Raw genomic sequence first — 26475 nt, 5'->3', positions numbered from 1 at the left:
TGTTAATTGGATAGGGAGGGCCCCCCAAGGCCTCTTAGAGAGGAGAAGGGAGGAAGAGGAGAGAGGTGAGCACTACAGGAAAATACCCCCCCAGGCCTGGTGTCAGTGGCTCAGAATTTAGCTCCAAACCTGAGTACAGCTTCCCCCTCCATCCCTTCCTCTCCTGTCCACCTCCCCCAACCTCCCAACCTCCCACCTCTCCCCATTCCCTTCTCTTTCCCTGTTTCTTGATGTCTGTCTAAATTTCCTTGACCTCTGGCTATTTCTCCTTCCTTCTCTGCTCCTTCTTTAGCGGTTTGGCAATGAGAAGCTGCAAACCTGCCGCCGCCTTCCACCCCAAAGGCAAGGCCAGTGTTACCAGGATGGGGTTTCTGTGGCCAAGGCTCTGTTTGTTTATATATGTACATGTGTGTACGTGTCGCTTGTAGGTGGGGAGCCAGGATAAGAGCAGGTGAATACTTGTAAGTTCATGAGTTCCTGCTCTGTGGGCCAGGCCTCCGGGGTGTGTGGGTGTCTGTGGGGGGTGCATGTAGCTGTGAGTGGCGTAATGTGACTCTGGTCTGTATATGTGTCTATGTCTCCGCACGGGCAAGTGCTTGAATCAGTCAAGTGTGACTCGGAGCTTGTGTGTGTGTGTGTGTGTGTGTGGGTACGCGCGCGCGCACACGCGCTTGTGTGCCACCAGAGGAAGCAGCAGCAAGAGGCAGGAGCATCGATCCGAAGGAGACAGCGCGGGGAGGGGGACGCTGGGGGCAGACACCTTCCCTCCCGTGCGCGCGCGCGCGCGCACTCCAACACACACACACACACACACACCACAGTCAGACACAAGCCACAGGGCCTCGCAAGCAGGGAGACGGCTCCGGGACCCGAGGGAGGCAGCGCCGCCGAGCGCGGCCAGGAGGAGGGGGCGAGGCAGCGGGGGGAACCCTCGATCCCGCTCCCCGGTCCGGGGTCCCCGCGCGCACACCGGCCCAGAGACACCCTCGCAGACACTCGTAGGCGCGCACGCGCACCCTCTCCCCTCCCCCGCCGCCTCCCCTCCCGCCGCCTCCCGGCCGGACGATGGATCCCTGCAGATCCCGGGGCTGAGAGCACCGCGCACCGCGCCGAGCCCGGGCGGACTGAGCCGAGGCGAGCGAGGGAGCGCGCGCGGCGGGCGGGCAGACGGAGCCGAGCCGAGCCAGGCCGGGCGGGCCGCTCCCTGCAGGGCTCTGCGCGGCGTGCCGCGGCGGCCGCCGGCTCCCGCTCCGGGCCATGAGCCCCTCCGCGGCTCGGCGCTGAGCCCACGTCCGGCCCCGCGCCCCAGGACCCGCCGCCGGTTGCCGGGTTCCCGAAGCCCCCTCAGGTGGGTCTCCGATTCCCCCGCCTTTGGGTGCGGGACTCCCCAGCGCCCGGAAGCCGGGACTTTCCTCCCCTGTAGCTTTCCCCAGCTTCTGGGGCGCCTCAGTGGCTGGGGAGGGGGGCGGGGGCCGAGCAGGGCATCTGGCTGCGTCGAGAAGCTAGACTGGGGTGGGGGGGGTTGCGTCCGGGGCGGGGACAGCTCGCTGTCATAGGGAACCGCGCCCCCCCCATTTCTGTGCAGCCACCTCGGGCTGCCCTCTACCCCCCACCCCCCACCCCAAACATGCACACCTACAGCCTGCGCCGTTCTGAGAACTGGAGACGCCTGCAGGTGTGGACACAGGCTGGGCCCCTCTCTGCCTCTCTGGGGGTTTCTGACTCAGGTTTAGCTCGTGGGGTCGGGGGCAGGGGTGAAAACCCAGTCCTAGGGACACCCTTGACCAGAAACTCCTGAGGCCGGGTTCAGCCCATTTGGGGGAGTTTCCGTCTCCAGGATGGGGTGGACATTCCTGTCCCAGAGTGACCCCACATCTGGAGGGAACTCCTGTGCCTGCCTGTGGGGATATGGGGACTTCCCTCTCGTCCTCGGATGACCACATCTGGGGTCACCCCTGGCCCAGGAGGCTTCCCTGGGAGGGCATTCTTTTGGCCTAAACTGACCTCCAAGTCCCTGCATTGACAGGAACCCTCTTCTGGGAGGGTGTCCACGGGGCAGCCACCTTTGGGCTTGCCCACCAGAGAAGTCTTCTGCCCCCAGAGGCAGTGACCTCTGGAGGGGGGGACTCCGGATGGACCCAATTGGAGGGACACCATGTGCACTCTTAACCCAGGGCAGTGACTGACTCCCCACCCCTCTCCCCCCAGATCCCCTCGGCCAGGATGGAACTGAAGGCTGAGGAGGAGGAGGTGGGTGGCCTCCAGCCGGTGAGCATCCAGGCCTTCGCCAGCAGCTCCACCCTGCACGGCCTGGCCCACATCTTCTCCTACGAGCGGCTGTCTCTGAAGCGGGCGCTCTGGGCCCTCTGCTTCCTGGGCTCCCTGGCTGTGCTGCTGTGTGTGTGCACCGAGCGTGTGCAGTACTACTTCCACTACCACCACGTCACCAAGCTCGATGAGGTGGCTGCCTCCCAGCTCACCTTCCCTGCCATCACGCTGTGCAACCTCAACGAGTTCCGCTTTAGCCAAGTCTCCAAGAATGACCTGTACCACGCCGGGGAGCTGCTGGCCCTGCTCAACAACAGGTGGGGGGCTCCCACCCATCCCCACTCCCAGACACCCCATCTGGGTGCTTCTTCTCTAGCCCACCGTACAGCCTAGACAACCCTGCCCTCCAGCCCCCGAAACCTGCCACTCAGAGCAAAGGAATTGGGGTACTGCCAAGCACCCAGTTAAGGGCACCCAATCTCTGATCCCAGCGTGGTTCAAAACAGCTCCGCCCTTATCCAGCCTGAGCTGTGTGACATGGTCACACTCTCTGGAGTGACCTCTGCCCACCCTCTTGCTACTACGTCTCAATTTTCTCCTCTCTTGGGAGATCCGGGCATGCTGTCTTTAAAGGGTAGAAACCACGGTATGAAAGCCATAGTTCCTGCCTTGAGCTCTCTGCCCACCCACCCTTACCCCTGTGCTCAGATGCCCGACCCCTGGGCAGCCAGTGCAGATCCTCTGTCTTCTCAGACCCCAGGGGGCAGATCCTCTAGACACGCCCAGATCTTCTTTTGGGCCTCTGCCCAGGGCTGGATGCTGCCCTTCCCCCTGAGTTGGGCATGGGACACTGGAGGCAGAATGGAGGCAGGAACTGAAGATCCTGCCAATCCATGCACTGCTCACCCCTGGGCTCCAGGTATGAGATACCAGACACGCAGATGGCAGATGAAAAGCAGCTGGAGATACTGCAGGACAAGGCCAACTTTCGCAGCTTCAAGCCCAAGCCCTTCAACATGCGCGAGTTTTATGACCGCGCAGGGCACGACATCCGAGACATGCTGCTTTCCTGCCACTTCCGGGGGGAGGTCTGCAGCGCCGAGGACTTCAAGGTGGTGAGTGAGTCCCCTGGCTGGCGGGTCGTGAGTCAGCCGGACCCCTGAGGAGGAGGAGACTAGGAGCCGGAGGGCCTCTGGGAGGATGTTGTATGTTCCTAGGGTTCACTCCTGGCAGAAGCGGGACTTTGTTTACTTCAGGGGGGCATTTGCTGTTAGTGAGGGCCTCAGCCTTGTGTCTGTGATGGCAGGAAAGAGAGCCTACAGTGCATAGATGTATGTGTGTGTGCGCGCACACACACACACACACACACACACACACAGCCTAGCAGAGCCCCCCACCCCATCAAGCTTACCTTCTGGACCGCAGGTGTCAGAGCTGGGGGTGGCGGTGGGTAAGCTGCAGCCTTGTTACTCAAAATGAGATCCAAGGACCACCACCTGGGAGCTTGAACAGAAGGTAGAACTTTGCCACCCCATTTCTCAGACCTACTGAGTCAGAATCTGCAGTTTAACAAAATCCTCAGGTGGTTTGAGTTAAAGTCTGAGCTGCAGCATGAAACATGGGAAGTAAGGGAAGGAGCTTTCTCTCAAAAAATTGGACAGGTAATTCCCTCTGTGCCACCCCTGCCCCTGGCCACTACACACACACACACACACACACACACACACACACACACACACACACAGTGTCTGGTTGGGTTCCCCCCTTGCCAGCCCATAGTCAGGGTCTGAGGAAGAAGAGATGATTTGGGGCTCATAGTATGACTGAACTGGAGACTCCCTTTGCTTCTTGAAGTAGAGATGCCCCACAAATATTCATGCCCCCCGCCCGCCACCACAGATGGGGCTGACTGGCATCTCATGTGACAGGTGATTATGAGTAAGTCATACAGGTTGCTGGAGGGTTAAAGTCAGGCAGAGTGTGGAAAGGGGCCAGAGGAACTGGAGCCATGTGTGAAGAAGAGTACCAAATGTGAGGATGATGCCTGGAACTCTTCTGAACACTCTCTAGGCTCTCCTTCAATCCCCTGGATGAATAGTCATATTTATCTCTATTGAACGAGTGCATAAGCTGAGACAGAGAGGTAGAGTGAGTTACCCAGATCACAGAGCTGGTTAGTGAGAGACTCAGGATTACAACTCATGTCTCATTCAGTCCTAACCCAGTGTGCTCTTTGCATTAATATTGCTGACCCTGGAGTCACCATGTTCACTTCCAATTCTGGCCGTTGCTCTTGAAAGCCCAGTCTCCTTAGGATTCTTTTTCTCTCTATGTGTGCGTGTGTTAGCCGCTCAGTCATGTCCGACTCTTTGCAACCCCACGAACTGTAGCCCCACCAGGCTCCTCTGTCCCTGGGATTTCCCAGGCAAGAATACTGAAGTGGGTTGCCAGCCCCTTCTCCAGTTTTCTCTCCATGTCTGCTCCTAGTTCTCCACTCTCAGATCCTCCTCCTTTGCTCCCTGCCCATTTTCTCCCACGCTTGCTCCTCTCTAGCATTAGGGGAGCATGAACTGCATTTGTGTAGAAAGGTTAGAACTATGGTCATGCTTGTTTTTTCCTCTGAAGTTATACAAGACTTCCCAATCTCTTTAAGCCTTGCTCTCAGACCAGTTTCATGGGCCTTTGTCAATCCTGCTGGACAAAGTTTACATGACCACAGTCCTTGCTGAGCCAAGCTCATAGGGAGCTTGCTGCTGCTGCTGCTGCTAAGTCGCTTCAGTCGTGTCCGACTCTGTGCGACCCCATAGACGGCAGCCCACCAGGCTCCCCCGTCCCTGGGATTCTCCAGGCAAGAACACTGGAGTGGGGTGCCATTGCCTTCTCCAGTAGGGAGCTTAGTGTGATGCAAGAACCATTTCCTTCCCACTTTTTCTTCCTCAAAGCAGGTGAGTGCTAGATTCCCCAAAGCCCAAGACCAAAGGGCTCCCAGACTCACCAACTATATTTCCAAGGGTAGTAGAACTGTAGATGAAGGTGGAAATGAAAGCCAGAGCCCTCCTCCTCTGCAGCATATTTCACACAAGCAAAAGGGACCATCAAGAAAGACAGAGGGATGACCCTGGGGGATGGGATGGGGAGGGAGGCGGGAGGGGGGCTCTGAATGGAGGGAACACATGTGCGCCGTGGCTGATTCATGTCGATGTATGGCAAAAACCACTACAATATTGTAAAGTAATTAGCTTCCAATTAAATAAATTAATTTTTTTAAAAAGAGGAGACCTCTCTAGTGGTCCAGTGGTTAGGACTCCACACTTCCACTGGGTGGGGGGGTGGCGGCGGTGCAGGTTCAATCCCTGGTTGGGGAACTAAGATACCACATGCCACGCAGCCAAAACAATTAAAAAAAAAAAAAAAGAAAACCTATTAGATCGAATGGTTTGTAGTGTTTGGATAAGGACAGGAATTTGTTGGCTCGACCTGGGAAGGTGCTAAGGCAAAAAGTGGGGTTACCATTAGGTCATAGAAAGTGTATAGTTGAGGCTTCATTTGTCCTTTATATCCAGGAAGATTCCAAGTGGTGATGCTAACATATATTTTGTTTCATGGAAATTGAGATACTGAAATGTGATTGGTCCATGTTGTCTGAGGGGACAGCCCCACACAATTAGATGGAGATACGATTGGTCCACAGAGTTCCAGAGCAATGAGATTTCTTCCTCTTGCTGGGGAGAGATGCCTGGCTAGAATCCCACTGCTCCAACACTGGCACTTCTTGGTCCTGCGTTGTCAGGGAAGATTAGGTTTTTGCTGTTTCTAAGCCCATGTGAAAGACCTGACCTGAATCTCGCTGGATCCAAACTTCTCAGACCTTCCTTCTACCCTCTCAGGTTGCCCTCACCGCATCCCTTTCTACTCTGCCCAAAGGGATGTCCCTATATGGAGAAGGGTGCTGGCATTCTCCAGCTCTCTGGCCCTAAGGGGCAAAAACACTGATGCCTGATATTCTACCTTCTTCCTTCTTAATTAACATCTGCCTCTCCATCCTTGCTGGTCTCTGCTAAGCCAAGAGGCATGTATCCAGCCCCTGGACAGATGAAGCACTGTCAGAAAACATCAGTCTGTCAGATCAGAGCTTAGGGAGACCATCCTGGCATCTTTTGCTCCCTTGAGAGTAGAGGTTCTTAACAGGGCATCCAATGCCAGCTCAACGTGTTCACAAAATAGAGCGTGTGTGGACACGTGTGAACTCTTCCGCAGGTTCCAAGGGCAACCTTCATCCAAAACAGGACCCCTGAATCTGGAGGACAGTGCAGGGGGCATAGGAAGGGCATCCTGTGGTCCACCAGCTCCCCTGGTGGGGTCTGCAGTCACAAGCGTTTTCCCCAGATCTGCTTCTGAATCCTGCTCAACCTCAGGGGATGACATGGTGATCGAAGAAGTGGTTTGGCCAGGTCCATCCCCCAGTGGTGGCAGAGTCAGCTCAGGAGAGTGAGGGGAACCTGGGCTAAATCTGGGAGAAGCTGGTTTGGAAACCTTTGGGGACTGAAAAGGCAGAGGGCCATGGGGAAGAGCTCTCCACAGCAGCCCAGTTGGGTTGACCTCAATAGCTTTCTCCTGAGCTACCAAAGACCCACCCACAGGCCCCCTCTTCCCTGGCCTCCTCTTCTCCTTCTTGATGGGGTGTTTGGTTGCCAGGGCAACACGGTCTGAGACTCCACTCACCCCCCCCACTTTGAGGCCAGCCAGGCCAAGGCAGGGCAGGGGTTCCAAGAGGGGGCCGGGGGTGCAGCTGTCTGCTGGTGTCTGGGTGGGGGCCAGGGGGGAGCGAGCACAGTCGCAGCTGGTGCCAGCCTCCAGCTGCACCTTATCTGTCCCTGGCAGTGGGAGCGCCGATGTGGCTGGAATGCTGAACAGTTCCAAGGGGAGGGGGCTGGCAGATGGTGGCCTAGTGTGCCCTATGCCACCCCCCTTCTCCAGCTGAGACCCAGAGCCTTCGCCTGGGGGACAGAGAAGTGGGAATTCATCTCTGAACCCTGCAAGAGATGGAAGGGAGGGGAAGAGAATGGAAATCTCGGGGTGGGTGTGCAGGGGGGATAGTCTTCTTTCAGGAGGGGGTGGACCTGGGAACAAGGGATAGGGGACAAGAATCCCTGGGGGACCCTGGAGTGGCAGCAGAAGCCTCTCAGAGGAGAGGTGGAGTGAGGAGGTGGACAAATAAATCCCCTCAAGGCTCTGGACCTGGACAGGGAGCTTCTGGAGCACCTAGGGGAGGTGAGATGCTGATATGAGAGGGGTGATCCTGGGACCCAGAGCGTGGTAGCAGAGGTCATCTTAAAGCGAGCAGAGCCAGGCATGGTGGGTCCCAGGGAGAGCCAGGACTAGCAATGAGAGCTTCCTTATCTCCAGGGCTGGCCCTTCCGGTTCACTGACACCCCTCACTCCATACGACCCCACAGCAGCTCAGACCTTGGGTCCCTGGGGAGGGCCTGACCTCACTCCTGAGGTCTGTTCCCTCCAGCTGGGCAGGGAGTGGAGGGGCTGCGGTGGGGGGCTGCTCAGACTGCTACTCTCAAAGAGAGGAATGAGGGTCATTGGGCTACCGTGTCCAGAAGCCTGGTGGTCTTTGTCTATCGGGGAAAGTGGGGGCAGATGGGGGAGCATGCAGGGATTGCGGAAGGACAGGAGGAGCTGGCGGGCAGAAGCTAGCTCTGGGGAAGGGGCACCCCGCCCTCAGGCATTCTTGGGTGCCTCCTTCAGCCTTACCCTTCCCGTCTCTCGCTCCCGCCCTCAGAAGTGTCTGAGGTTGGAGGGGAGGCAACTGAATAGAGCCATTGCAAGAATCCAGGGGACCCTGCATTGGGGTCTCTCTCATAACACACACACACACACACACACACACATTAACACTTGGGTGACTCAGTTTCCTCTCTCACCGCCTCCCTCTCCTCCCCGCCCCCCATCCCTTGCTGTTTCTGACTCCGCCCCTCTCCCAGACTGCTGTCAGCTAAGAGGTTACTCTAAGTTAATTGATCTCCGGCTGTTGGCTAAAGTAATAGGGAGTTGATGTAAGTAAGTGCCTCTGGGGGCAGAGCCGGAAATGGAGGGGTGCAGAGGAGCAGCTTCCAAGCCTTGGGCTTTCTTCTGCCCCAGCCAGAGATCTACCTCTAAGGTAGGGCCACCTTGGCACCTGGTGTGCATCCAGAAAGCAAAGGGGAGGCCTGCTGAGAGGTCTGAATGTCTCTGCTGGCAGACTCTGGAGGTGGCTCGCAGCATGCTTTAACTTTGTGGAAGGCAATCTGAATTCCTGGGGATGGTGAGGGAGACTGGATGTTAGGCACGAGGGCTGGAGTTGGGAGAGTCAAGCTTCGCTGATATTCTTCCTGTGACCCTCTGAGCCCCTTAGAAATGCCAAGCCCTGCGCTGGGCACTAGGGGGCAGTGGTGAGCAGGCAGATGGTGTCCCTGCTCTCAGGGAGCTTAGAGCCACGTGCTGTAACCCCAGGAGGCACAGAGGGCAGGGGCAGGAAGGGAAGCCTAAGGGTTTCAGAGCAGAGAATCACATGCCAAGCATGAGAGGACCCTCATCATCTGGGTAGAGTCCTTCCAATCTCCCCAGCCCAGCTCAGCTATTCTGAAACTCCAGTTCTACAGAAAATATGGTGTCTCCCAACCCCAGACTCCTCCCACTGATGACCAGTCTAGTTCTCTCCCTCAAGGGTCCTTGTCTTTGGTCAGGCTCTGGAGGCAGGAGCTGTCCCTCACTGTCCATCTGAAGTGGCTCCAGGGGTCTGTACCCTCCAGCTGAGAAACTTGGGATCAGAACTCTGGCAAGGGGTTCTGGGAGGCAAAGCAGGGAAGGAGACAGCTCGAAGGAGAAGGGTGTCTGGTTTGGGTGGTGAGTGCGGCTGGGCACTGGCACTCCTGGGATCTCTTTTGGGCATAGTTTCATCTGGCTCCATTTCTCAATTTCCTGTGAGCCAAGGGGGCTCTGAATGGATTTTTAAATTTGCCAGGGGGCAGCTTCTCCTTCAGCTTCTGGGACTCTCTGGCTAGCCCCTGCTGGCCCATGGGTGGAATGGGTGTGCAGTACGTTTCCCAGATATATGCATCAGGCATCTTCTTTGTGGAGAATTTTGAAATGAACATGAAACTGCAGTGTACTTTCATTCACCTTGAGGGGAAGTTCCCTTAAGGAACTCTAAGGACAGAGACGCTCACCCCAGGCTCTCCAACGCCATTCCTGAAGGAGAAGGAGGGCAAGTTGTGTCTTTTCTGAGCTCCTATGAATTCTTGGAAAGATAACCCTTTCCCTAACCCCCTCCATGTGGCCGATAGTCCTTGAAGCCTGGGAGGTTGGGCTTTATGGCTGAGTATCGAGTGTCTCTGGTATGTCGGCTCTTTCGTGCCTGGCTGGGAACATCCCTGGGGAGAGAAAATGCTGCAGTGGCCTTGACCCTGGACAGCAGCCAGCTCAGGCTTCCTCACCACACGCCACACATGTACCCTAGGTGTACGAGAACCCGTGTGCACCTCTCTATGTATGTCTGAAAGTGGGAGTGTGTGGATGTGGATTAGGTTGTGATGTGGACAGGGATGGATGTGCGTGGGGGCACATGCAGCTCGCTTCATGTGGCCATGGGAGAGAGCATGTGTGCCCATGAACCTCGGCCCCATGCAGAGCACATACCAGCAAAATCAATCCTCTCTTTCGGTCATGCTTTGCAGCTTACAAATTCCCTTTAAATCCTGTGATCCTTATAATTCTGGGAGGCAGGAAGATGTTAACATCTTCACTTGAAAGATGAGGAAACTGAGGTCCAGAAGTGTTACATGACCTGCCTGAGGCCACAGAGCCAGTAAATGCCAGAGCGTAAGCTTGACTTCAGATCTTCTATGCCTGATTCTTTGTGGGTGACCACAGAAGTGGGGATGTGTGTAGTGGAAGAGGGTGCCCAGCTCCCCATCTGTAAAGAGACAGTGGGGGTGAGACAGGAAGGAGAAGCAAAAGGATGTAAAAGAGAAGATCCCCAGCCTCAGGATGACTGCACCATCTTGTGACTCCTGCTTCTTCGCTGCACCATTTGGCCAAGTCCCAACCTTAGAGGGGGCTTCCCAGGGCCCTAGTGGTAAAGAATCTGCATGCCAATGCAGGACACATGGGTTTGATCCCTGGGTCAGGAAGATCCCCTGGAAAGGGGCATGGCAACACTCCAGTATGTTGCCTGGAGAATCCCATGGACGGAGGAGTCTGACAGGCTACAGTCCATGGAGTTGCAAAGAGTCGGACACGACTGAAGCAACTTAGCACAGCATACAGAGCACAGCCTTAGATGGACCCACTACTGGCTTCCTCAGCCACGCTCTACCAGAGGAAGTCACATGACAGGCAGGCTCAGAATCACATTGTGCTCATGATCAACATCCTTATAAGGGCCTGCAGCGCTGCCCTGGCAACCCCAGTGTTTTCCTGGTCAACCTGCTCTCCCCGTGATTACTGTAAATTTCTCCATGCTTCTCGAAGTGCCACCCTTCCTAGCCCTGCTGTCACCCTCAGCAGATGACCTCGCCTCCTGCTTCGCAGGGAAGATAGAAGCCTCAGACAAGATCTCTATGCCTCTCTGGGTTCCTGCCCCCGGAGGGGAACATCCATCTTATCTAAGCTGAAATCTCAACCTATTCTTACCGTCTGATCTCCTTTGACTTTTGTGGGAATTTTACCTTAAAGATCCTGCCTCTCCCTCCTTTATAGTCAGTCTCTCTCCAGTGGAACCTCCCCATTGATAGTGAAACATGCTTGAGATTCTCCATCTTAAATGTATACCTATAATGACAGCTAATATTTATTGAGCACTTACTATGTACCAGGCTTTAGGTTAAAATAAAAACAAAACAAAAAATCTCTCAATTCCACTAAACCCCCCGCCCCGCCCAGCTCCCACAGTCTCTCTCTGCTTTCTTTCACAGCCAATATCCTTAAAATTGATGAATAGATTCCACTATCTCCATTTTCTCATCTCGATCTCACTCTCTGATCCACTCAGGCTGCCTTCTTCCCCTGTCCTCAGCACTCCTCCAAAATGGTTCTCGCGGAGGCCACTAGTGACCGCCATGTGTCCAAAATCCACAACCATTTTTTTATCCTTGATGTCTCGAAAATCATTCAAAATGGTTTACCACCACCTTTATTTTTTTTTAAGCAGGTTTGCTTTATTTATTTATTGTTATTATTTTTGGCTGTCTCGGGTCTTCACTGCGGCATATAGGCTCTTCATGGAGGTCTCCTGGCTTCCTCTGGTTGCAGCGCAGGGGGGTTTCTCTCCAGTTGGTGCGTGCAGGCTTAGTATTTCCCCCAAAGTGAAAGTGAAAGTCGCTCAGTCGGGTCCGACTCTTTGTGACACCATGGACTGTACAATCCATGGAATTCTCCAGGCCAGAATACTGGAGTGGGTAGCCTTTCCCTTCTCCAGGGGATCTTCCCAACCCAGGAATTGAACCGGGGTCTCCTGTATTGCAGGTGGATTCTTTACCAATTGAGCTATCAGGGAAGCCCAGTATTTCCCTGACCAGGGATCAAACCCTCATCCCCTGCATTGGAAGGCAGATTCCTAACACTGAGCCATCAGGGGAGTCCCCCACAACCTCTTTTTCGCATGACTGTATTGCTTGATAACAGTATTCACTTGATTCCCCTGCTTTGTCTCAGTGCTCCTGCGTCCTTGCCAGTTTATTCTCTTCCACTTGGCCATTAAATGTTGGCACTACCCAAGTCTCAATCTCAAGCTTTCCTCTTCTTCTAAATTGTGATTTAATGGTACAGCTTGATGCATTTTTCATTCGTATATTTTTACACTGGTGTATTTATGTAATATTTTATATATTACATCAGTGTGTACTTACATTGATTTAAAATTGTAAAACATGTCTAGAGTCCCAGAAAGTTCCTTCAGACCCTTTCCTAGTCAATCCTACCCACAAGAGTTAACCACTGTTCTGGCTCCTGTCAGTGGAGGTAAGGTTCACCAGCTTTTTTTTTTTTTTCATTAGAGGATAATTACTTTACCATACTGTGATGGTTTCCCCAGTTCTTGAACTTCCTAGACTATGTAACCTTAATGCAATATATACATGATTGTGTTGGTCTTCTTTTGCTTATGACTACGTCTGGAAGATTCAGTCTCTGAGTTAATATATAGTTAGTTCTTTTTCAATGCTGTGTAGTACCTCATTATGTAAATAGCATAAAATTTATCCATTCTACTCTTGCTAGACATGTGGGTTGTTACTAGTTTTTGGCTATTATACATAAATTTACTGTAAACATGCTGTTACTTGTCTTTAGGTTGCTATATGCACTCATTTCTCTTGGGTATATGACTAGGAGGGCTTCCCTGAAGGCTCAGTCAGTAAAGAATATGCTTGCAGGATAGGAGACTTGGGCTCGATCCCTGGGTTGAGAAGTTCCCCTGGAAAGGGACATGGCAACCTATTCCAGTCTTCTTGCCTGGAGAATCCCGTGGACTGAGAAGCCTGGCGGGCTACACAGTCCATAGGGTCGCAAAGAGCTGGACACGACTGAGGGACTGAGCATGCATGCGCAAGGACTAGGAGCTGTGGTTAAATCATAAGTTAAGATTCTGTTTAGCTTGAATGGATCCTACCAAATCAGGCCACTTTTCTGTCTTTTCTAAAAAACTTTATATTCTATTCCTGAGCGGTCTCGTCTTCACTCGTGACTTCAATCACCATGTACACACGGACAACTGCCAAATGTATATCTCAGCCCAGCTCTCTTCTCTTAGCATCAGCTCCAGTGGCCAATTTTTCACTTAACATCTCCACTTGGATCTCCCCAAGGCTCCAAGAACCCAGCATATGCAAAGCCAAATTCATCATCTTAGCTCCCAAACTTGTCCTGTACTTGTGTTGCTGATCTAGTGAGCCATTCACCCACTTATGCAAACTAGAAACCATCCCGGGCACTCCATCTCCCTCTCCTCCCTACCCAGGTCTCCCAGTGTTGCCTCCTGAATATCTCCACTCCATCTCCATGTTTGAGGCCACCCCATGGCTCCATGTCCCACCTAGACTGCTCCAATGGTTTCCTAACAGAACTTGTAGAACCCCCCAGTCTCTTCCAGAGTGGTCTCTTTAAAACACTGCTCTGATTGCTTGAAATCCTTCCATGGGGAAATGGACCAGAATCCTAACCCTGAGGGGTCTGGTCCTGCCTGCTCTCTGGCTACATCCTCCTCCTCTGAGCTGTCTCCTCTTGGGACTTTCCAGTGACTCTGTGCTCTGGAATTTCACCCCTACCCCCACCAACACTTACATAAGCAGACCTTTACCTAATTATTCCTCCTTATTCTGTAAGTATTTACCTGGCTGTGTTGGGTCTTAGTTGTGGCATTTGGGACCTTTCATGTGGCGCATGGACCCTCTAGTTGTGGCATACAGACTCAGTAGCTGAGGCACTTAGGCATAGTTGCTCTGTGGCATGTGAGATCTTAGTTCCCCAACCAGGGATCGAACCCCTGTCTCCTGCATTACAAGGTGGATTCTGAACCACTGGACCACCAGGGAAGTTGTCCTCCTTATTCTTTAGATTTCAATCCAAACATCACTGTCTCAGAGAAGCCTTCCTCAGTTTCTAGTCTGGGTCAGATTCCCCCGGCACTCACTTCCACGGAATCATATTATTTTTTTCATAGCACCTATCATACTTTGCAATTAAGTATTTATTTTTGCAATTAAAAAAAAAAACAAACACTGTCTCCCCCACTAGATAATAAGCTCCATAAGGGCCCAGTCCTTTATCTTTTTCCCACAGTGCTCAGCACAAGCACACTCAGGAAAGATTTGATGAGTAAATGCAAAAATGGAGACGGAAGGGATTTAGTGAGGAATGACCTACTTATAGTGTCAAGCCCACTGCTTGCTCTCCATGAGACTTGAATGGGTCATTGTGCCTCAGTTTCCCCATTTATCAAATGGGGAGAGATTACTCAAACTTGCTTATTTTGCTGGGTTTTATATATGAATCCCCTGAAGCATCAACTGAAAAGCAGGAAATACTTCCATAGAGGTGAGGGGTGGGTGGAGTTAGAGGGAGATGTGGAGAAAGTCAGAGAGAGCTGGGTGTCCAGGCTCGGCTTGAGAGAGGTCCTGGGAAGGCAGTGATGAGGGGAGGAGCTGCATCTTTGGACGGAGAGTGAAGAATTGAGTGGTGTTCCCAGGGTGTTCCCAGGGTGTGTGCTGCCTGGGCACTTCTCCTGGGGTCCCCTGTGTGTGCTGGCGGGGGAGTCTGTGTGTTCGGCTTAACCCGTTCCTCATCTCCCTATTACTGTGACAAATGTGGATTATCTACCTACGGGAACAAGATAAGGAGGAGAGAATGTTAGAGGATGGAGGAGGGAGGAAGAGCAGTTGAGGGGTGTGTGTGTGTGTGTGTGTTTGTTCCCTGCCCACAAGAGGGCTGTGTAGGTGTGGGTGTGGGTCTTTGTGTTCGAGTGGGGGAAGAAGTGTACAGCCACAGCAGATTTGCTGCCCTCAGGAGCTGCTCCGTGTGTGCTTGCCCTGCTCTCTGCAGAGGCCCAGCACAGGGAACTTCCCTGCCTTAGTTTCTTCCCTCTGGAAGTCCAATCTACTCCCTCTTCCAGGGAGGCTGCAGGAGGGGAATGATGCCCTCTAGTGGGCCTGGGGCGCAAGGGCAGTTGCAGCTTCCCCAGCCCAAGCCTCAGTTTAGGCTGGCCCACCCCCAACCGAGTCTGGAACTCACCTCTGAAACAACAGCATCCTGGGCATGTACAAAGCACTCCAAGAGCTGAGGTCTGGTAAGCGGGAAGAATCGCACAGGGGACAGGAACCAGAAAAAGAACCTGTAAATTCATATAGGAGAAGCCTGAGGACAGCAGCTAAATGCTGGAGGTCTCGCCTCATCTCTACAGTGACTTAGCTCTGGTTGGCCTGGATGTTCCTGGTCTTTTCCCTCCTGTTTCTCCACGTGGTCCCTGGGTCCTGCTCTTTCATCCTTATGGCCCCTTTCCTTAAGGAGCTATTAATGACTGTGCATGCCCAAAGGGACTTGAGCATCCCTGGATCCTTCAGTCTGTTCTGAGTAGGTACTCACTATGCCCTGGAATCAGGGGAGGCTTCTTGGAGGAGACAGCATGTGAGTAGGGTCTTGAAAAATTAGTAGAAAGTTTCCAGAGAGTCCAGGGAAGGCATGATACTGTGGATGAGCCTAGTGTGTCTGTGGAATGAAAGAGGGCCTGGTGGCTGGGCGCTGGTTGCTGGACTGGGGAGGGTGGGGAGGTGAGGCTGGAGGATAAACTGCCAAGGCCTTGTAGGTTTCGGGGTGTGGGGTAGGGGTTCAGGGGTGGGGAACTGAATTTTACCAAGAGGCCCTGGGGAGTGAGAGAAGGTCTTGAAGCGGAAGAATGGTCAGAATTACATAGCATGGACTAAAGGTGGGGAGAAACTGCAGGGAGGCAGGGAGTGAGGGAGACCAGCTGGGAGGCGTTTGTTTAGGGGAAAGAGGAGGTGGCCAGTCTGAGGGCAGTGGCTTAAGGGTGGAGAGGGACCAGATCTCGAAGGCTGCTCTTCTTCTGGGGCCTCTGTGTCCCTGGCAGCAAAGCTGAGGCCACAGGTCCCACATCAGTCAGTTCTGCTGGAGCCTGGCACCCTGCCTCCCATCCTTGACACACTCTAGGGTCTCTACATACAAATGGAGGAGGAAAGATGTGTGGGAACAAGGAGGGGCAAGGAGGAAAAGGAGGGGAGGGAGCCTGGGGCTGTGGGTTGGTTAAGGACTAGAAAGGCCCAAGGAGACTTGCCTGACCCCCTCTGTCCCTCCTCTGGCCCTGCCGAGGAAGGGTTAATTCGTTTCCCCTCCCCCGCCCCTCCTCAGGTCACTTTCTAGGCCCTGGAGACTTGGCTGATGGCTCAAGTTCCTCAACCAGTGGCCCTGAGTAATCAGAGCACAGAGGGGCCAGGGGCCTAGGGGTGGGGACTGATGAGAGCAAGAAGAGCATCAGAGACGCAGGGGCTGGCGGTACTTGCGAGGCTTAGGATTTGGGGGTACCCCAGGTTGATTCCCAGCACTCTCTCTACCTGACCCAGGACCCTGTGTCAGTGTCTCAGAAGGGGAGGCCTGCAACTGCTCTCCTGGACTGTTGGGGGTGGGCAAGCTGGGAGGGGGAGTGGTGATCTGCCAGGAAGCTTTTGAGCTGCGAGAGACAGGGTCCCTCCCCCCATTGCCGGGAAATGGCTATAAATGAGTCTGTGGTCAGTGAGAGACCTCTGCTAATGGAACCTGGGCTGCCCCCCAAGCCACAGAAGGGAGTGCAGCTCAATGTGTGTGGCGGGGTGCTGACTGAAGCAGAGCAGGGGTCAGGGGAGGGCGGGGAGGATCCATGGTGTCAAGGATGGCTAGAAGGAACTGGAGGCTGAGGGAGCGATTAGGGGTTCAGGGAGTAACCAATGGTAAACTGTGGTCAGCTCAGTGATGAGAAGTGAGTTTAGAGTCAGGGGAAAAATTAGAGGGGACCTGGGGTGTAAGAGTGTATGAGGAGAAGTGGGGGATAAATTAGTTAATTGGGGAGATTATAAATCAGGGGGAGTTAGAGAAGAAGTAGAGCTTAATTAGAGGTACTGAGTGAGTATGGGGGCTCAGATAACTCAGAGGAAAGGCCAGATCAGGTGAGAATGAGGGTGAGAAGGCTGAGGGATGACTGGAGGGTGAGAGGGAGACTGAGGGGGTGTGTGTGTCTTGGGGGAGGGGCAGAGACTGCTGCTGGCTGAGCGAGAGCAGAGGACTCGGCTAGGTCTCATTTCACCTGGAGAGGTGGGTACCAGGAGCCCCAGGGCCTCTCCAGGGTTTCCAGTCTGTCCTTGACCCTGTCAGTCCTGCTGGAGCTGGCGACAGGAAAGGGGCTCCAGCCCCCCTTCCCTCCATCAGCCTCCCTTTTTCGCTGCCATCAATTATTCATGGGCTCAGACACCCGCCCTCCCTGGCAGGGCAGGCTGGCCCTCCTCTCCACGCCCCGCCCCACCTCAGCCACGCTGCCACAGAGGCCCTGGCGAGAGGGGGGACGGCCAGCCGGGCGGCAGAGACCTGATCAGAGGACCGGAGGACCCTGCCTAGGGTCACAGCCCCGTCCCCACTCTCCCGCCAACCTCCCGGGGCCAGGAAGCCCCCAGAGAAGATGCCCATCCAGATCTTCTGCTCCGTGTCATTCTCCTCTGGAGAGGAGGCCCCCGGGCCCTTGGGAGATGTATGGGGTCCCCGTCAGCAGCAACAACGGGACAGCTCAGACTCAGAAGAGGAGGAAGAAGAGAAGGAAAAGGAGGCAGAGAGGAAGGAGGCCAGAGAGGCGGACTCACCGATGGACCTGGTGGCCTTCGCCAACAGCTGTACCCTCCACGGCACCAACCACATCTTCGTGGAGGGGGGTCCTGGGCCGCGGCAGGCCCTGTGGGCAGTGGCCTTCGTCCTGGCACTGGGAGCCTTCCTGTGCCAGGTAGGGGATCGAGTTGCCTATTACCTCAGCTACCCACATGTGACTCTGCTAGACGAAGTGGCCACCACGGAGCTGGCCTTCCCAGCGGTCACCCTCTGCAACACCAATGCAGTGAGGCTGTCCCAACTCAGCTACCCCGACCTGCTGTACCTGGCCCCCATGCTGGGGCTGGACGAAAGCGACGACCCGGGGGTGCCGCTCGCCCCCCCAGGGCCCGAGGCCTTCTCGGGGGAGCCCTTTAACCTGCACCGCTTCTACAATCGCTCCTGTCACCGGCTGGAAGACATGTTGCTCTACTGCTCCTACTGCGGGGGGCCCTGTGGCCCTCACAACTTCTCGGTGGTGAGTGGAGCCCGCGGTGTCTGCCGTGTTCATGCTGACTGTGAGCGTGGCAACCGCACTGATGACCGTCCCGCCCCTCCTCCCCAGGCCACCCAGCTCCTGTGACATGCCTCAGAGAGCCCTCACCTGGGAGCCCCAGGGTCTGCAGCTGGGCTCCATTTCCAGGGCTGTGCCAGGACTGCCCTCCCTGTTAGAATCCTGGACACACAGTTGGTAACTAGTTGCTGCCGCAAAGCCTCCAGTGTCTTCCCGAATATCCTCCAGCGTGTCCAGCCCTTTCCCAAACCTCCCTGTGATCCAGCAGGGTCCAGACCTGACTCTGTCACTGAGGTCAGCCTTCGATCTGGTGGCCAGTGCCTATGTGTGGCCTTAACAATTTTGACTGTCACCCCCGGACTGGAGCTGGGACCAGTGCCACCTGGTCTCTGGAGGTGCAGGAGAAGGGTGTGGAAGGGAGGCAGAGGGGTAGGGGTACCCCCTGCACCCCAGCACCCCCGTCAGCAGCATCCCCACGTGGCCTTCCTGTGCTTCTCCTACCACCTGTGCGCATGTGTGTGTGCACATGCGTGTGTGTGTGCGTGTGTGTGCGCACGTGTGTCTGAGGGAGAATAACAGGTCTCCTCCAAATCCTCCCCTTCCGCTTCCAGTTCAAAGTGGCCAGGGACCCGATTCCTAGGGGAAGCCTAGGAACGTCTAGGGCCTTCCCTGGTGAGGGACCAAATGACACCCCATCCTCTTCCCCAGCTCAGCTTCCAGTTTCATCTGGCCTGACAGGTGCCTTCCTGTCCCCTACAAGTGCCAGATGCCAGGCCTCTCCTCCCCATACAGCCATCTCTCAGCCCCCAACCTCTTCCCTAGTACAGGGGCCGGTGGGTGTCATCATGTCGGTGCATCGTGGACTGACTACAGACAGACAGGGACCTGGAGGTTTCGGGCTCTGGACCTCAGACAGGCAGGGAGTTAGAGGAACACGGGACAAGGAAGGGGTCAATGTGGTTTCTGGGATCTAAGGGTAGAGGAGGCACTTCTCAAGCAGAACCACCAGGTGGCAGCAGAGTCCACTGGTCCTCAGCACAGCCCTCAAAGCCGGCGCTCGGGCTGCAGGTCCCAGCCCATCTCAGCCACCAGGAGTTCCTCACTCCCTGGATGAGGGGGAGGCAGGGGTGCGTGTTCAGCCTGGACTCTGTGGCTAAATGCCACAAAGCCTGGTGGTGGGGCTGGGGGATCAGGAGTTCTCTACCTCATCTCTGGACCTCACCCACAAAATGGGGGAGTGCTTTTGTTATTTTTTTCCAGAGGGGAGAGGAGGAGGCTGTTCTAGGAAGGGAGCAAAGACTCTACTGCCTAGCAACCCACACGCCGTCCCCACCCCAGTCCAGCCTGACACTGTCTCTCTTTCTCTGGGCTGTGTCTGCACTCACCTTGTGACTTGCTTTGTGGACTCTGTCACAATGTCACAGGAGTGAAAATACACTCGCTTCACATAGGGGAACTTGGAGGCATTCTGGGATGCTGTGGGGAAAGGACCATGAAGAACTGGTTCACTTTTCTCTCTGTGGCTGTGTAATCAGAGCTGCAGTAAGGGCTGCTCTGTGACATGGAGTTGGGGGGGGGGGTCCTGCCCCCGGGGCTGAGATCTCTTCTGTAGCCCTCACCATTCTGCACCAACATTAGCGAATATGCCAGGTCCTGGATAATTCTGGTGATAATGGGACAATGATGGCCATGAGGGGCTAATGGCAGAGGAAAGGAGCATGCTTAGCGTGGTCTCGGGCAGAGCAGGGTTTCAAATGCCTGGTGGGGGGGCGGAATTTAGGAGAAGAGAAGATATGTCTCAGAAGGCCCTGGGCCTGAGGAGAGGGTCCCAGGAGGGACCAGAGGTGTGGCAGGGATGGGGTCAGATGATGGAGCTATATATGCAGGGGTCCTGCAGGAAAAGGGTTACCCCTCGGATGGTTTAGTTGGAAAGACTAACAAAGGGACTGTTTACAGAGCTGCAGGAGAGTAAAGAAAAACAATGAGGGGGGCTGGGGCACCAGAAATAGTGGGAAATTATCAGAGTCAAGCTAAAGGAACACAAAGAGGCAACAGTGGTAGGCAGGGAGCCCCCCTGGCAGGATTTGTAGTCAGGAAGGGTCTAAGCCACCTTCAGAACCCTCGCAGATAAATGGCCCGGTCTTTCCCTCCTGTCCTGGTAGACTACAGTCCATGGGGTGGCAGAGAGTCAGACACGACTGAGCAAACGTCATGCAGCAGCTCCCTTGTCCCATCCTCTGATCCCTCACTGATACCTCTAATAGGTGGAACCCAACCTGAAGCCAGTCGGATAGCAAAGGCGCACAGGCAGTGCATCCTGCGGGGATCAGGCTTCCAGGGCACACAGCCGGCAAAAGGACTACGGAGTGGGTGGGAAGGAGGACAGATGGGGAATGGGCTGCTCAGGAGGGATCATTCCTAAAGAGATGAGACTCCACCAGCTGGAGGGTCCGGAGACAGTCCCCGGAGGGCAGAGCATATTGGCAGGACTCTCAGGCTCTCCACTCTGCCCTGGCCAGGTCTTCACGCGGTATGGAAAGTGCTACACGTTCAACTCTGGCCGAGATGGGCGCCCACGGCTGAAGACCATGAAGGGTGGGACGGGCAACGGGCTGGAGATCATGCTGGACATTCAGCAGGACGAGTACCTGCCTGTGTGGGGGGAAACCGGTATGTCACTTCTCTCCGGGGGAGCCCCCTCCCTGTGGCTCCAGGCCTCAGCCTCTGGCAGGGGCTCTGAGGCAGGGCGTGGACTCTCTTCCCTTCCTCCCAGTATCTCCAGCTCCCACTCTACCTGACGGCCACACTCACATTTCCCTGTCTCCCCTTTCCTGGCTCAGTTACTCTCCAAGATAACCAGCCATCATTTTCCACCCGTGGCCGCCACTCACTCTATAAATAACTCTGTCTCTTCTTGGGCTGCCTGCCGTCTGTCTGGTCTCAGGGGCCTTGGGACAGAGAGAGACGGGGGAGAAGGGAAAAAACAAGGGGGAGCAATGGAGAGCCTCTGAGACAGTGAGAAATAATCTGAAACAATGAGATACGTATGGAAGCCAAGTAAGAGAAGAAGTGTGTAGAATGCAGGGGTCACCAGGGCAGCATGAGGCTGGTGAATCCAGAAGGAGCAAACGTCATGCAGCAGCTCCCTGGGGAAGGGCCAGGACTCCTTGGACTAACTATCCTCCCCTAGTCTCATCGTTGTCGTCTCAAGAGAGGGAGGAGGCCCCTAGCTCTGAAGAAGGTTAGGGAGGAAGAAGAAGCCCTCCCAACACACACCCCTCTCATTCCCATAGATGAGACGTCCTTCGAAGCAGGCATCAAAGTGCAGATCCACAGTCAGGATGAACCTCCCTTCATCGACCAGCTGGGCTTTGGCGTAGCCCCAGGGTTCCAGACCTTTGTGGCCTGCCAAGAGCAGCGGGTGAGAGGGCCACAGGAAGCTAGTCCCAAGGGTGGGGCCTGGGGGCTCAAGATGGAGGTGGAGTGGTGGGCAATCAATAATGGGAAGGACAGGTGAGTTAGAGCCTGGGTAGCCATCTGACTAGTCAGGAGCATGACTGGTCTAATGAATGGGATGCTCCGTAAACTCTGAGACCTTCAGAGGCTGCAGAGGGAGAGGGGGCAGGACTCCTGAGTTCTGCATCGTGTCAGAGGAGTCCATCAAGGTGACTCGGGGAGAAGTCCCCACACCCCCCAGCTCCCCGGCTCTCCCAGCAGCTCATCTACCTGCCCCCGCCCTGGGGCACCTGCAAAGCTGTTACCATGGACTTGGATTTCTTCGACTCCTACAGCATTACCGCCTGCCGCATCGACTGTGAGACGCGCTACCTGGTGGAGAACTGTAACTGCCGCATGGTGCACATGCCAGGTGAGGCCCCGGGCCCCTCAGCCTGCCGCGCCCCCCACCAGCTCCCCGTGCAGGCCAGCCTCCTGCCAACAGGCGAGTGAGACCAGCTGGCCTCTCCTCACCCCGGGTCCAGCACAGTCTATCCCATATGGTTCTTGCCTCTCTGACCTCAACTCCTGGCTGGACCCATAGGGATTGGTGAGAAGGGTCCAGGAGAGATGGACTGTAGCATGGGTCACCTCCAGTACAGACTAGGCACCGACTATTCCTGCCCTCCCACCCTCTCCCAGCTCCCAGCATTTAGGCCTCTGCTACCACCAGTCATAAGACCCCTTTCATCTCCATCCTGTACTGCTGTCTTTTCTCCTTTCCAGGGGACGCCCCATACTGCACTCCAGAGCAGTACAAGGAGTGTGCAGATCCTGCTCTGGGTGAGTGCCCCTGGCCCAAGGAAGTCAGGGGTGGGAAGGAGGTGCTGCCAGCTGTCTGCATAGGGGTCTCAGAGCAAGCTCTCAGGAGCTTCTAATAACTCCTGGATCAGGCTTCGTGTGCACCCTCCTGTCTGACTCTGGCAAGGCTGGGCATAGCATCTCTAGAGGCCCTGTGAAAAATGGACAGGGGTCACCTGGTGGCCCTCACCAGCTCTCATCAGCACCTCAGCTGACTGACCCTGGAGCGCCCTGAGAGAAGGAGATATGAGGATTAAGAAATATCCATGGGGAGGCTGGGTGAGGGATCGGCACTGCTGGGCACATGGCTGTAATGAAGGACAAGTCAGAAAAAAAGAAGGGGGCTCAGGCTTCCTTTGGGCAGAGCCAGGTTGTGGGTGTTGGGAAGGTGCTGGCAGAAGGGCACCACTCAACTGGCACCTCTCACCTGGCTGGCACAGACTTCCTGGTGGAGAAGGACCAGGAATACTGTGTGTGTGAAATGCCCTGCAACCTGACCCGCTATGGCAAGGAGCTGTCCATGGTCAAGATCCCCAGCAAAGCGTCAGCCAAATACTTGGCCAAGAAGTTCAACAAGTCTGAGCAGTACATAGGGTAAGGGCTCTGGCTGTAAAGGGTAAGGGATGGGCCCTGTTGGGGTTGGCAGACAGGACCAAACTGACAACACAGGGAAGGCCACCAAAGAGTCTCAGATGGGCATGGAGGGAAGATCAAGTCAGAACACGTTAAGGAGGCACCCCTTTCTCATTCCTCCTCTCTTCATCCTTATGGCTATAACTGGGATCGCCTCACAATTGCCTGTGTGTGGAGCGGCTTTTCAATTACCCCATCATATTTAATCCTCACAACACCTCTAAAAGGCAGGCAGGTAGCCACATCAGCAAGTTTTATAGATACGGAGACTGAGATTCGGTGAGGATAGCTTGCTGAGGTCACCCAGCTAGTAGGGGACAAAAATGCAACTTGAACCGAGGTCTCCTCTCCCACCCCCTCTGCAGGGAAAACATCCTGGTGCTGGACATTTTCTTTGAAGTCCTCAACTATGAGACCATTGAGCAGAAGAAGGCCTATGAGATTGCAGGGCTCCTGGGTGAGCTGCTGGTAGCACCTGTCCCCTTCCCACGACACGGGCATTGTGTGACACCCTACCACCCAAAGCGGGCTGCTCACCTCTGTCCCACAAGGCTTCCTCCCCTGCCTGCCCCAGGGGCCTTCTCCTGTCCCAGTGAGCTCCGCCGCTCCCACTGTGTCCTGACTCCCCTGACCTTCCTGTGGGCCCCCCTGCAGGTGACATTGGAGGCCAAATGGGGCTGTTCATCGGGGCCAGCATCCTCACGGTGCTGGAACTCTTTGACTACGCCTACGAGGTGAGTGGGGTGGGGTGTGGGAGGGGCGGGGTTCCAGACTGCCCACCCACCCGCCACCCTACTTCCGTCCCAGGTCATAAAACACAAGCTGTGCAGAAGAGGGAAGTGCCAGAAAGAGGCCAAACGGAGCAGCGCGGACAAGGGCGTGGCCCTCAGCCTGGATGACGTCAAAAGACACGTGAGGGAGAGAGAGAGGCGCGCCCTCCAGCCCCATCCCTTACCTGACCACCCCAGGACCACCCCCCTTGCCACCTCTTCTCCTTTGCCTCCCCCACGCCCCGGGGGCACCTGCGGCCCTTCCGATAACCGGTCCCTGTCCTGTGCCCTTCCCCCAGAACCCGTGCGAGAGCCTCCGGGGCCATCCTGCCGGGATGACGTATGCGGCCAACATCCTACCTCACCATCCGGCCCGAGGCACTTTTGAGGACTTTACCTGCTGAGCCCCGAAGGCCACTGTACCAAAGGCCTAGATGGGGAGGGCTAGGAGAGCAAGGGGGCCCCCAGCTGCCCCCCACATCTGCCCTGGGGACTCACTCCCCTCTCCCAAGGCAGCCCCCCACTCCTGGGCGGTCCTTTCCTCTTGAATGTGGTGAGGAAGGAGTCTGGAACCACAGAGTCCTCTCCCTGCCTCAATCCCTTTCTTTTCTTTCTTTCTTTTCTTTTTTTAACAAAACTAATCTAAAACAGAAACTTAAAAAGAGAGAATGGGGCAAGTGACCTCAGGCTGCCCCTCTCTGCTCCATGCTGCCTCCCACAGCTCCCAGCCTGAATTCTGTCTGTCCGGCTGTCTGTCATCTGAGTGTCCACCTACATTTTGCTGCCACCAGTCACCAAAGCCCCCTTCCAATGGGGGGTGGAGGGGATCCCTTGGGGTCTGGAGTTTGGCCCTAAACCAGAGAATGTACCTTGAAGGGGAGGGCTAGTGGGGGGGCTTCCCCAGCCTTAAGAGACCCTCTGAGCCCAGTGGCCCCCCCCAACCCCAAGTCTCCAGGCAGGAACCCTAGTCCTGTCTGTTCTCCCCCCACCACCTGGTAACCTGTGAAGTCTCTAGGGAGGTGGGGGTGGGGGATCCCCTGAAGAAGTGGAGCTGGGACACGATGTGGCCCTGGTGCTGTAGGCCACATTCTGATACCTGCAAGTTCACCCCCCACCCCAGAGCTGCTGGAGAGAAATCGCAAGAGGCAGCCCTCCTCTGCCATCCCATAAGAGATCCAGCTGGTTGGCTTCCAGCTCAGGGAGCCGGGCACTGGTGCCTAACCTCACTGGTCCCTCTCCCCCAGGCCCCTGCAGAGGGCCACATCCATAAATTTTCTTATGGAATTCTCCTAAGTCCTCTTCTGAAACATTTGCTTCTCTCAAAAACTTCATCTGCATTTTCTATTTCTATACGATACAGACTCTATATTGCTATATCTCTGTATATACTTTCCCCGACTCTGTCTCTATTTCATCCCCTTGTGTCTCTAAGAACAACCCTCTCCGCCCCTCCTACAAGTTCCCCTTCTGTGTTTCCACCCCTTCCCTGGTCTCTGAATGCCTTCTCCTGTATAAAGAGTTGGACTCTCCCCTGGTGTCTGTACTGTGTACACACATCCCTCTAAGAAGCACAAGGAGACGACACGCGCATTGTAACCTTCGCACTGTCTCGGTGGCGACATAAAGGAAGCTGTGAATTACAAGCTCTGCCTCTTTCTGGCCTCACCCTGTCCCCCCAGCCTGGGTTTCCTTTGCCTTCCCTGCAGCCTTAACATTCCCTCCCCTGCTCCACCCACCCCACTGTCCTTTGCCTGGCTGACTGCAGCCTCCCCAGGGAAGGGGTTGCTACAGCGAGAGCCCCCACCCATGGGATGGAGATCTGCTCTGCACACTAAGGCAAGGGTGGCAGAGACAGAGGGAGCTGTGAGCTGATGACTGCAGCAGAAGCAGCAGGGTGTGGACCGGCAGAGGCCTTCAGTCAGCGGCCTTTGTCTCCTTCTGGATGCCCAGGCCTCTTTGCTCACCTAATACCCAAGCCCACCCCTTATACTTTTCTGGTGAGGTACCGTTTGATAGTGGAATGAAAGAGACAGGCCTAGAGGGGACATTGAAAGCTCTGCTATTCTGTTCCTCCTTTCCTCCCTTAATGAGAAACCAGCGAGATAGAGGACCTGCCATGCCCCCTCCATCAGGGCACTCCTCCCAGGCCAGAGCCCTGCCCCTTCCCAGGCCTTCTCTGTCCAGCTGCCTCATAGCCTCCAACCCCAGAACAAGACCTGTGGCAGGTCATCTGTGCATTCACCTGGAGCTGGAGAGTGAGGCCATAGGATCTTTGGCAACTCTTGGTTCCCAGGAGTTCCTTAGAGATCAAACCTCTCCAGAGGGAAGCAGGAGCAAGGCCAAAGGGTGTGCAGTGGATGGGGAACAGCAGGCAGGGCTATAGGTGACGCATGCCTCTGGTCTAATAAACTGGGTTTTAACCATCTCTTCTTCAATGTCGTTCTTCTCTTATTTGAATAGTATTTAGGCCTTCCCACTAAGTGTCTAGAGCTGATTTTGGCTTGGGGCCACACAATCAGGGGAGGAGTAAGGAGGCGGGAGCAGGGGTGCTCTGGTCCTCCTGGGATGGGACAGGCTGACCATCACACTAGGAATGGTTTGAACCACTGGGCA

At 55.2% G+C, this 26475-nt stretch overlaps 1 protein-coding gene across 5 annotated transcripts; it reads left to right on the top strand.

Annotated features, from left to right (window-relative positions):
- The first annotated feature begins 1175 nt into the window (after positions 1–1175).
- ASIC1 (acid sensing ion channel subunit 1) lies at positions 1176–26287 on the top strand. 5 transcript variants are annotated; one of them, XM_061416142.1, is made up of 12 exons: positions 1176–1348; positions 2209–2585; positions 3188–3383; positions 20683–20833; positions 21457–21584; positions 21881–22031; positions 22385–22441; positions 22900–23053; positions 23458–23549; positions 23747–23826; positions 23900–24004; positions 24162–26287. In XM_061416142.1, the coding sequence occupies exons 2-12, from the start codon at positions 2224–2226 to the stop codon at positions 24264–24266; spliced, it is 1581 nt and encodes a 526-aa protein (XP_061272126.1). In that variant the 5' UTR covers positions 1176–1348; positions 2209–2223; the 3' UTR covers positions 24267–26287. The 5 variants fall into 5 exon arrangements, with proteins under 5 accessions (XP_061272126.1, XP_061272123.1, XP_061272124.1 ...); XM_061416141.1 differs by having other exon boundaries at positions 1262–1348; positions 21878–22031; XM_061416139.1 differs by having other exon boundaries at positions 1258–1348; positions 21878–22031; positions 23900–26287.
- The last annotated feature ends 188 nt before the right edge of the window (positions 26288–26475 follow it).

Source organism: Bos javanicus, chromosome 5 (assembly GCF_032452875.1).
Source record: "Bos javanicus breed banteng chromosome 5, ARS-OSU_banteng_1.0, whole genome shotgun sequence".
NCBI classification, from domain to species: domain Eukaryota; kingdom Metazoa; phylum Chordata; class Mammalia; order Artiodactyla; family Bovidae; genus Bos; species Bos javanicus.
This window is presented reverse-complemented; position numbering and strand designations above follow the sequence as displayed.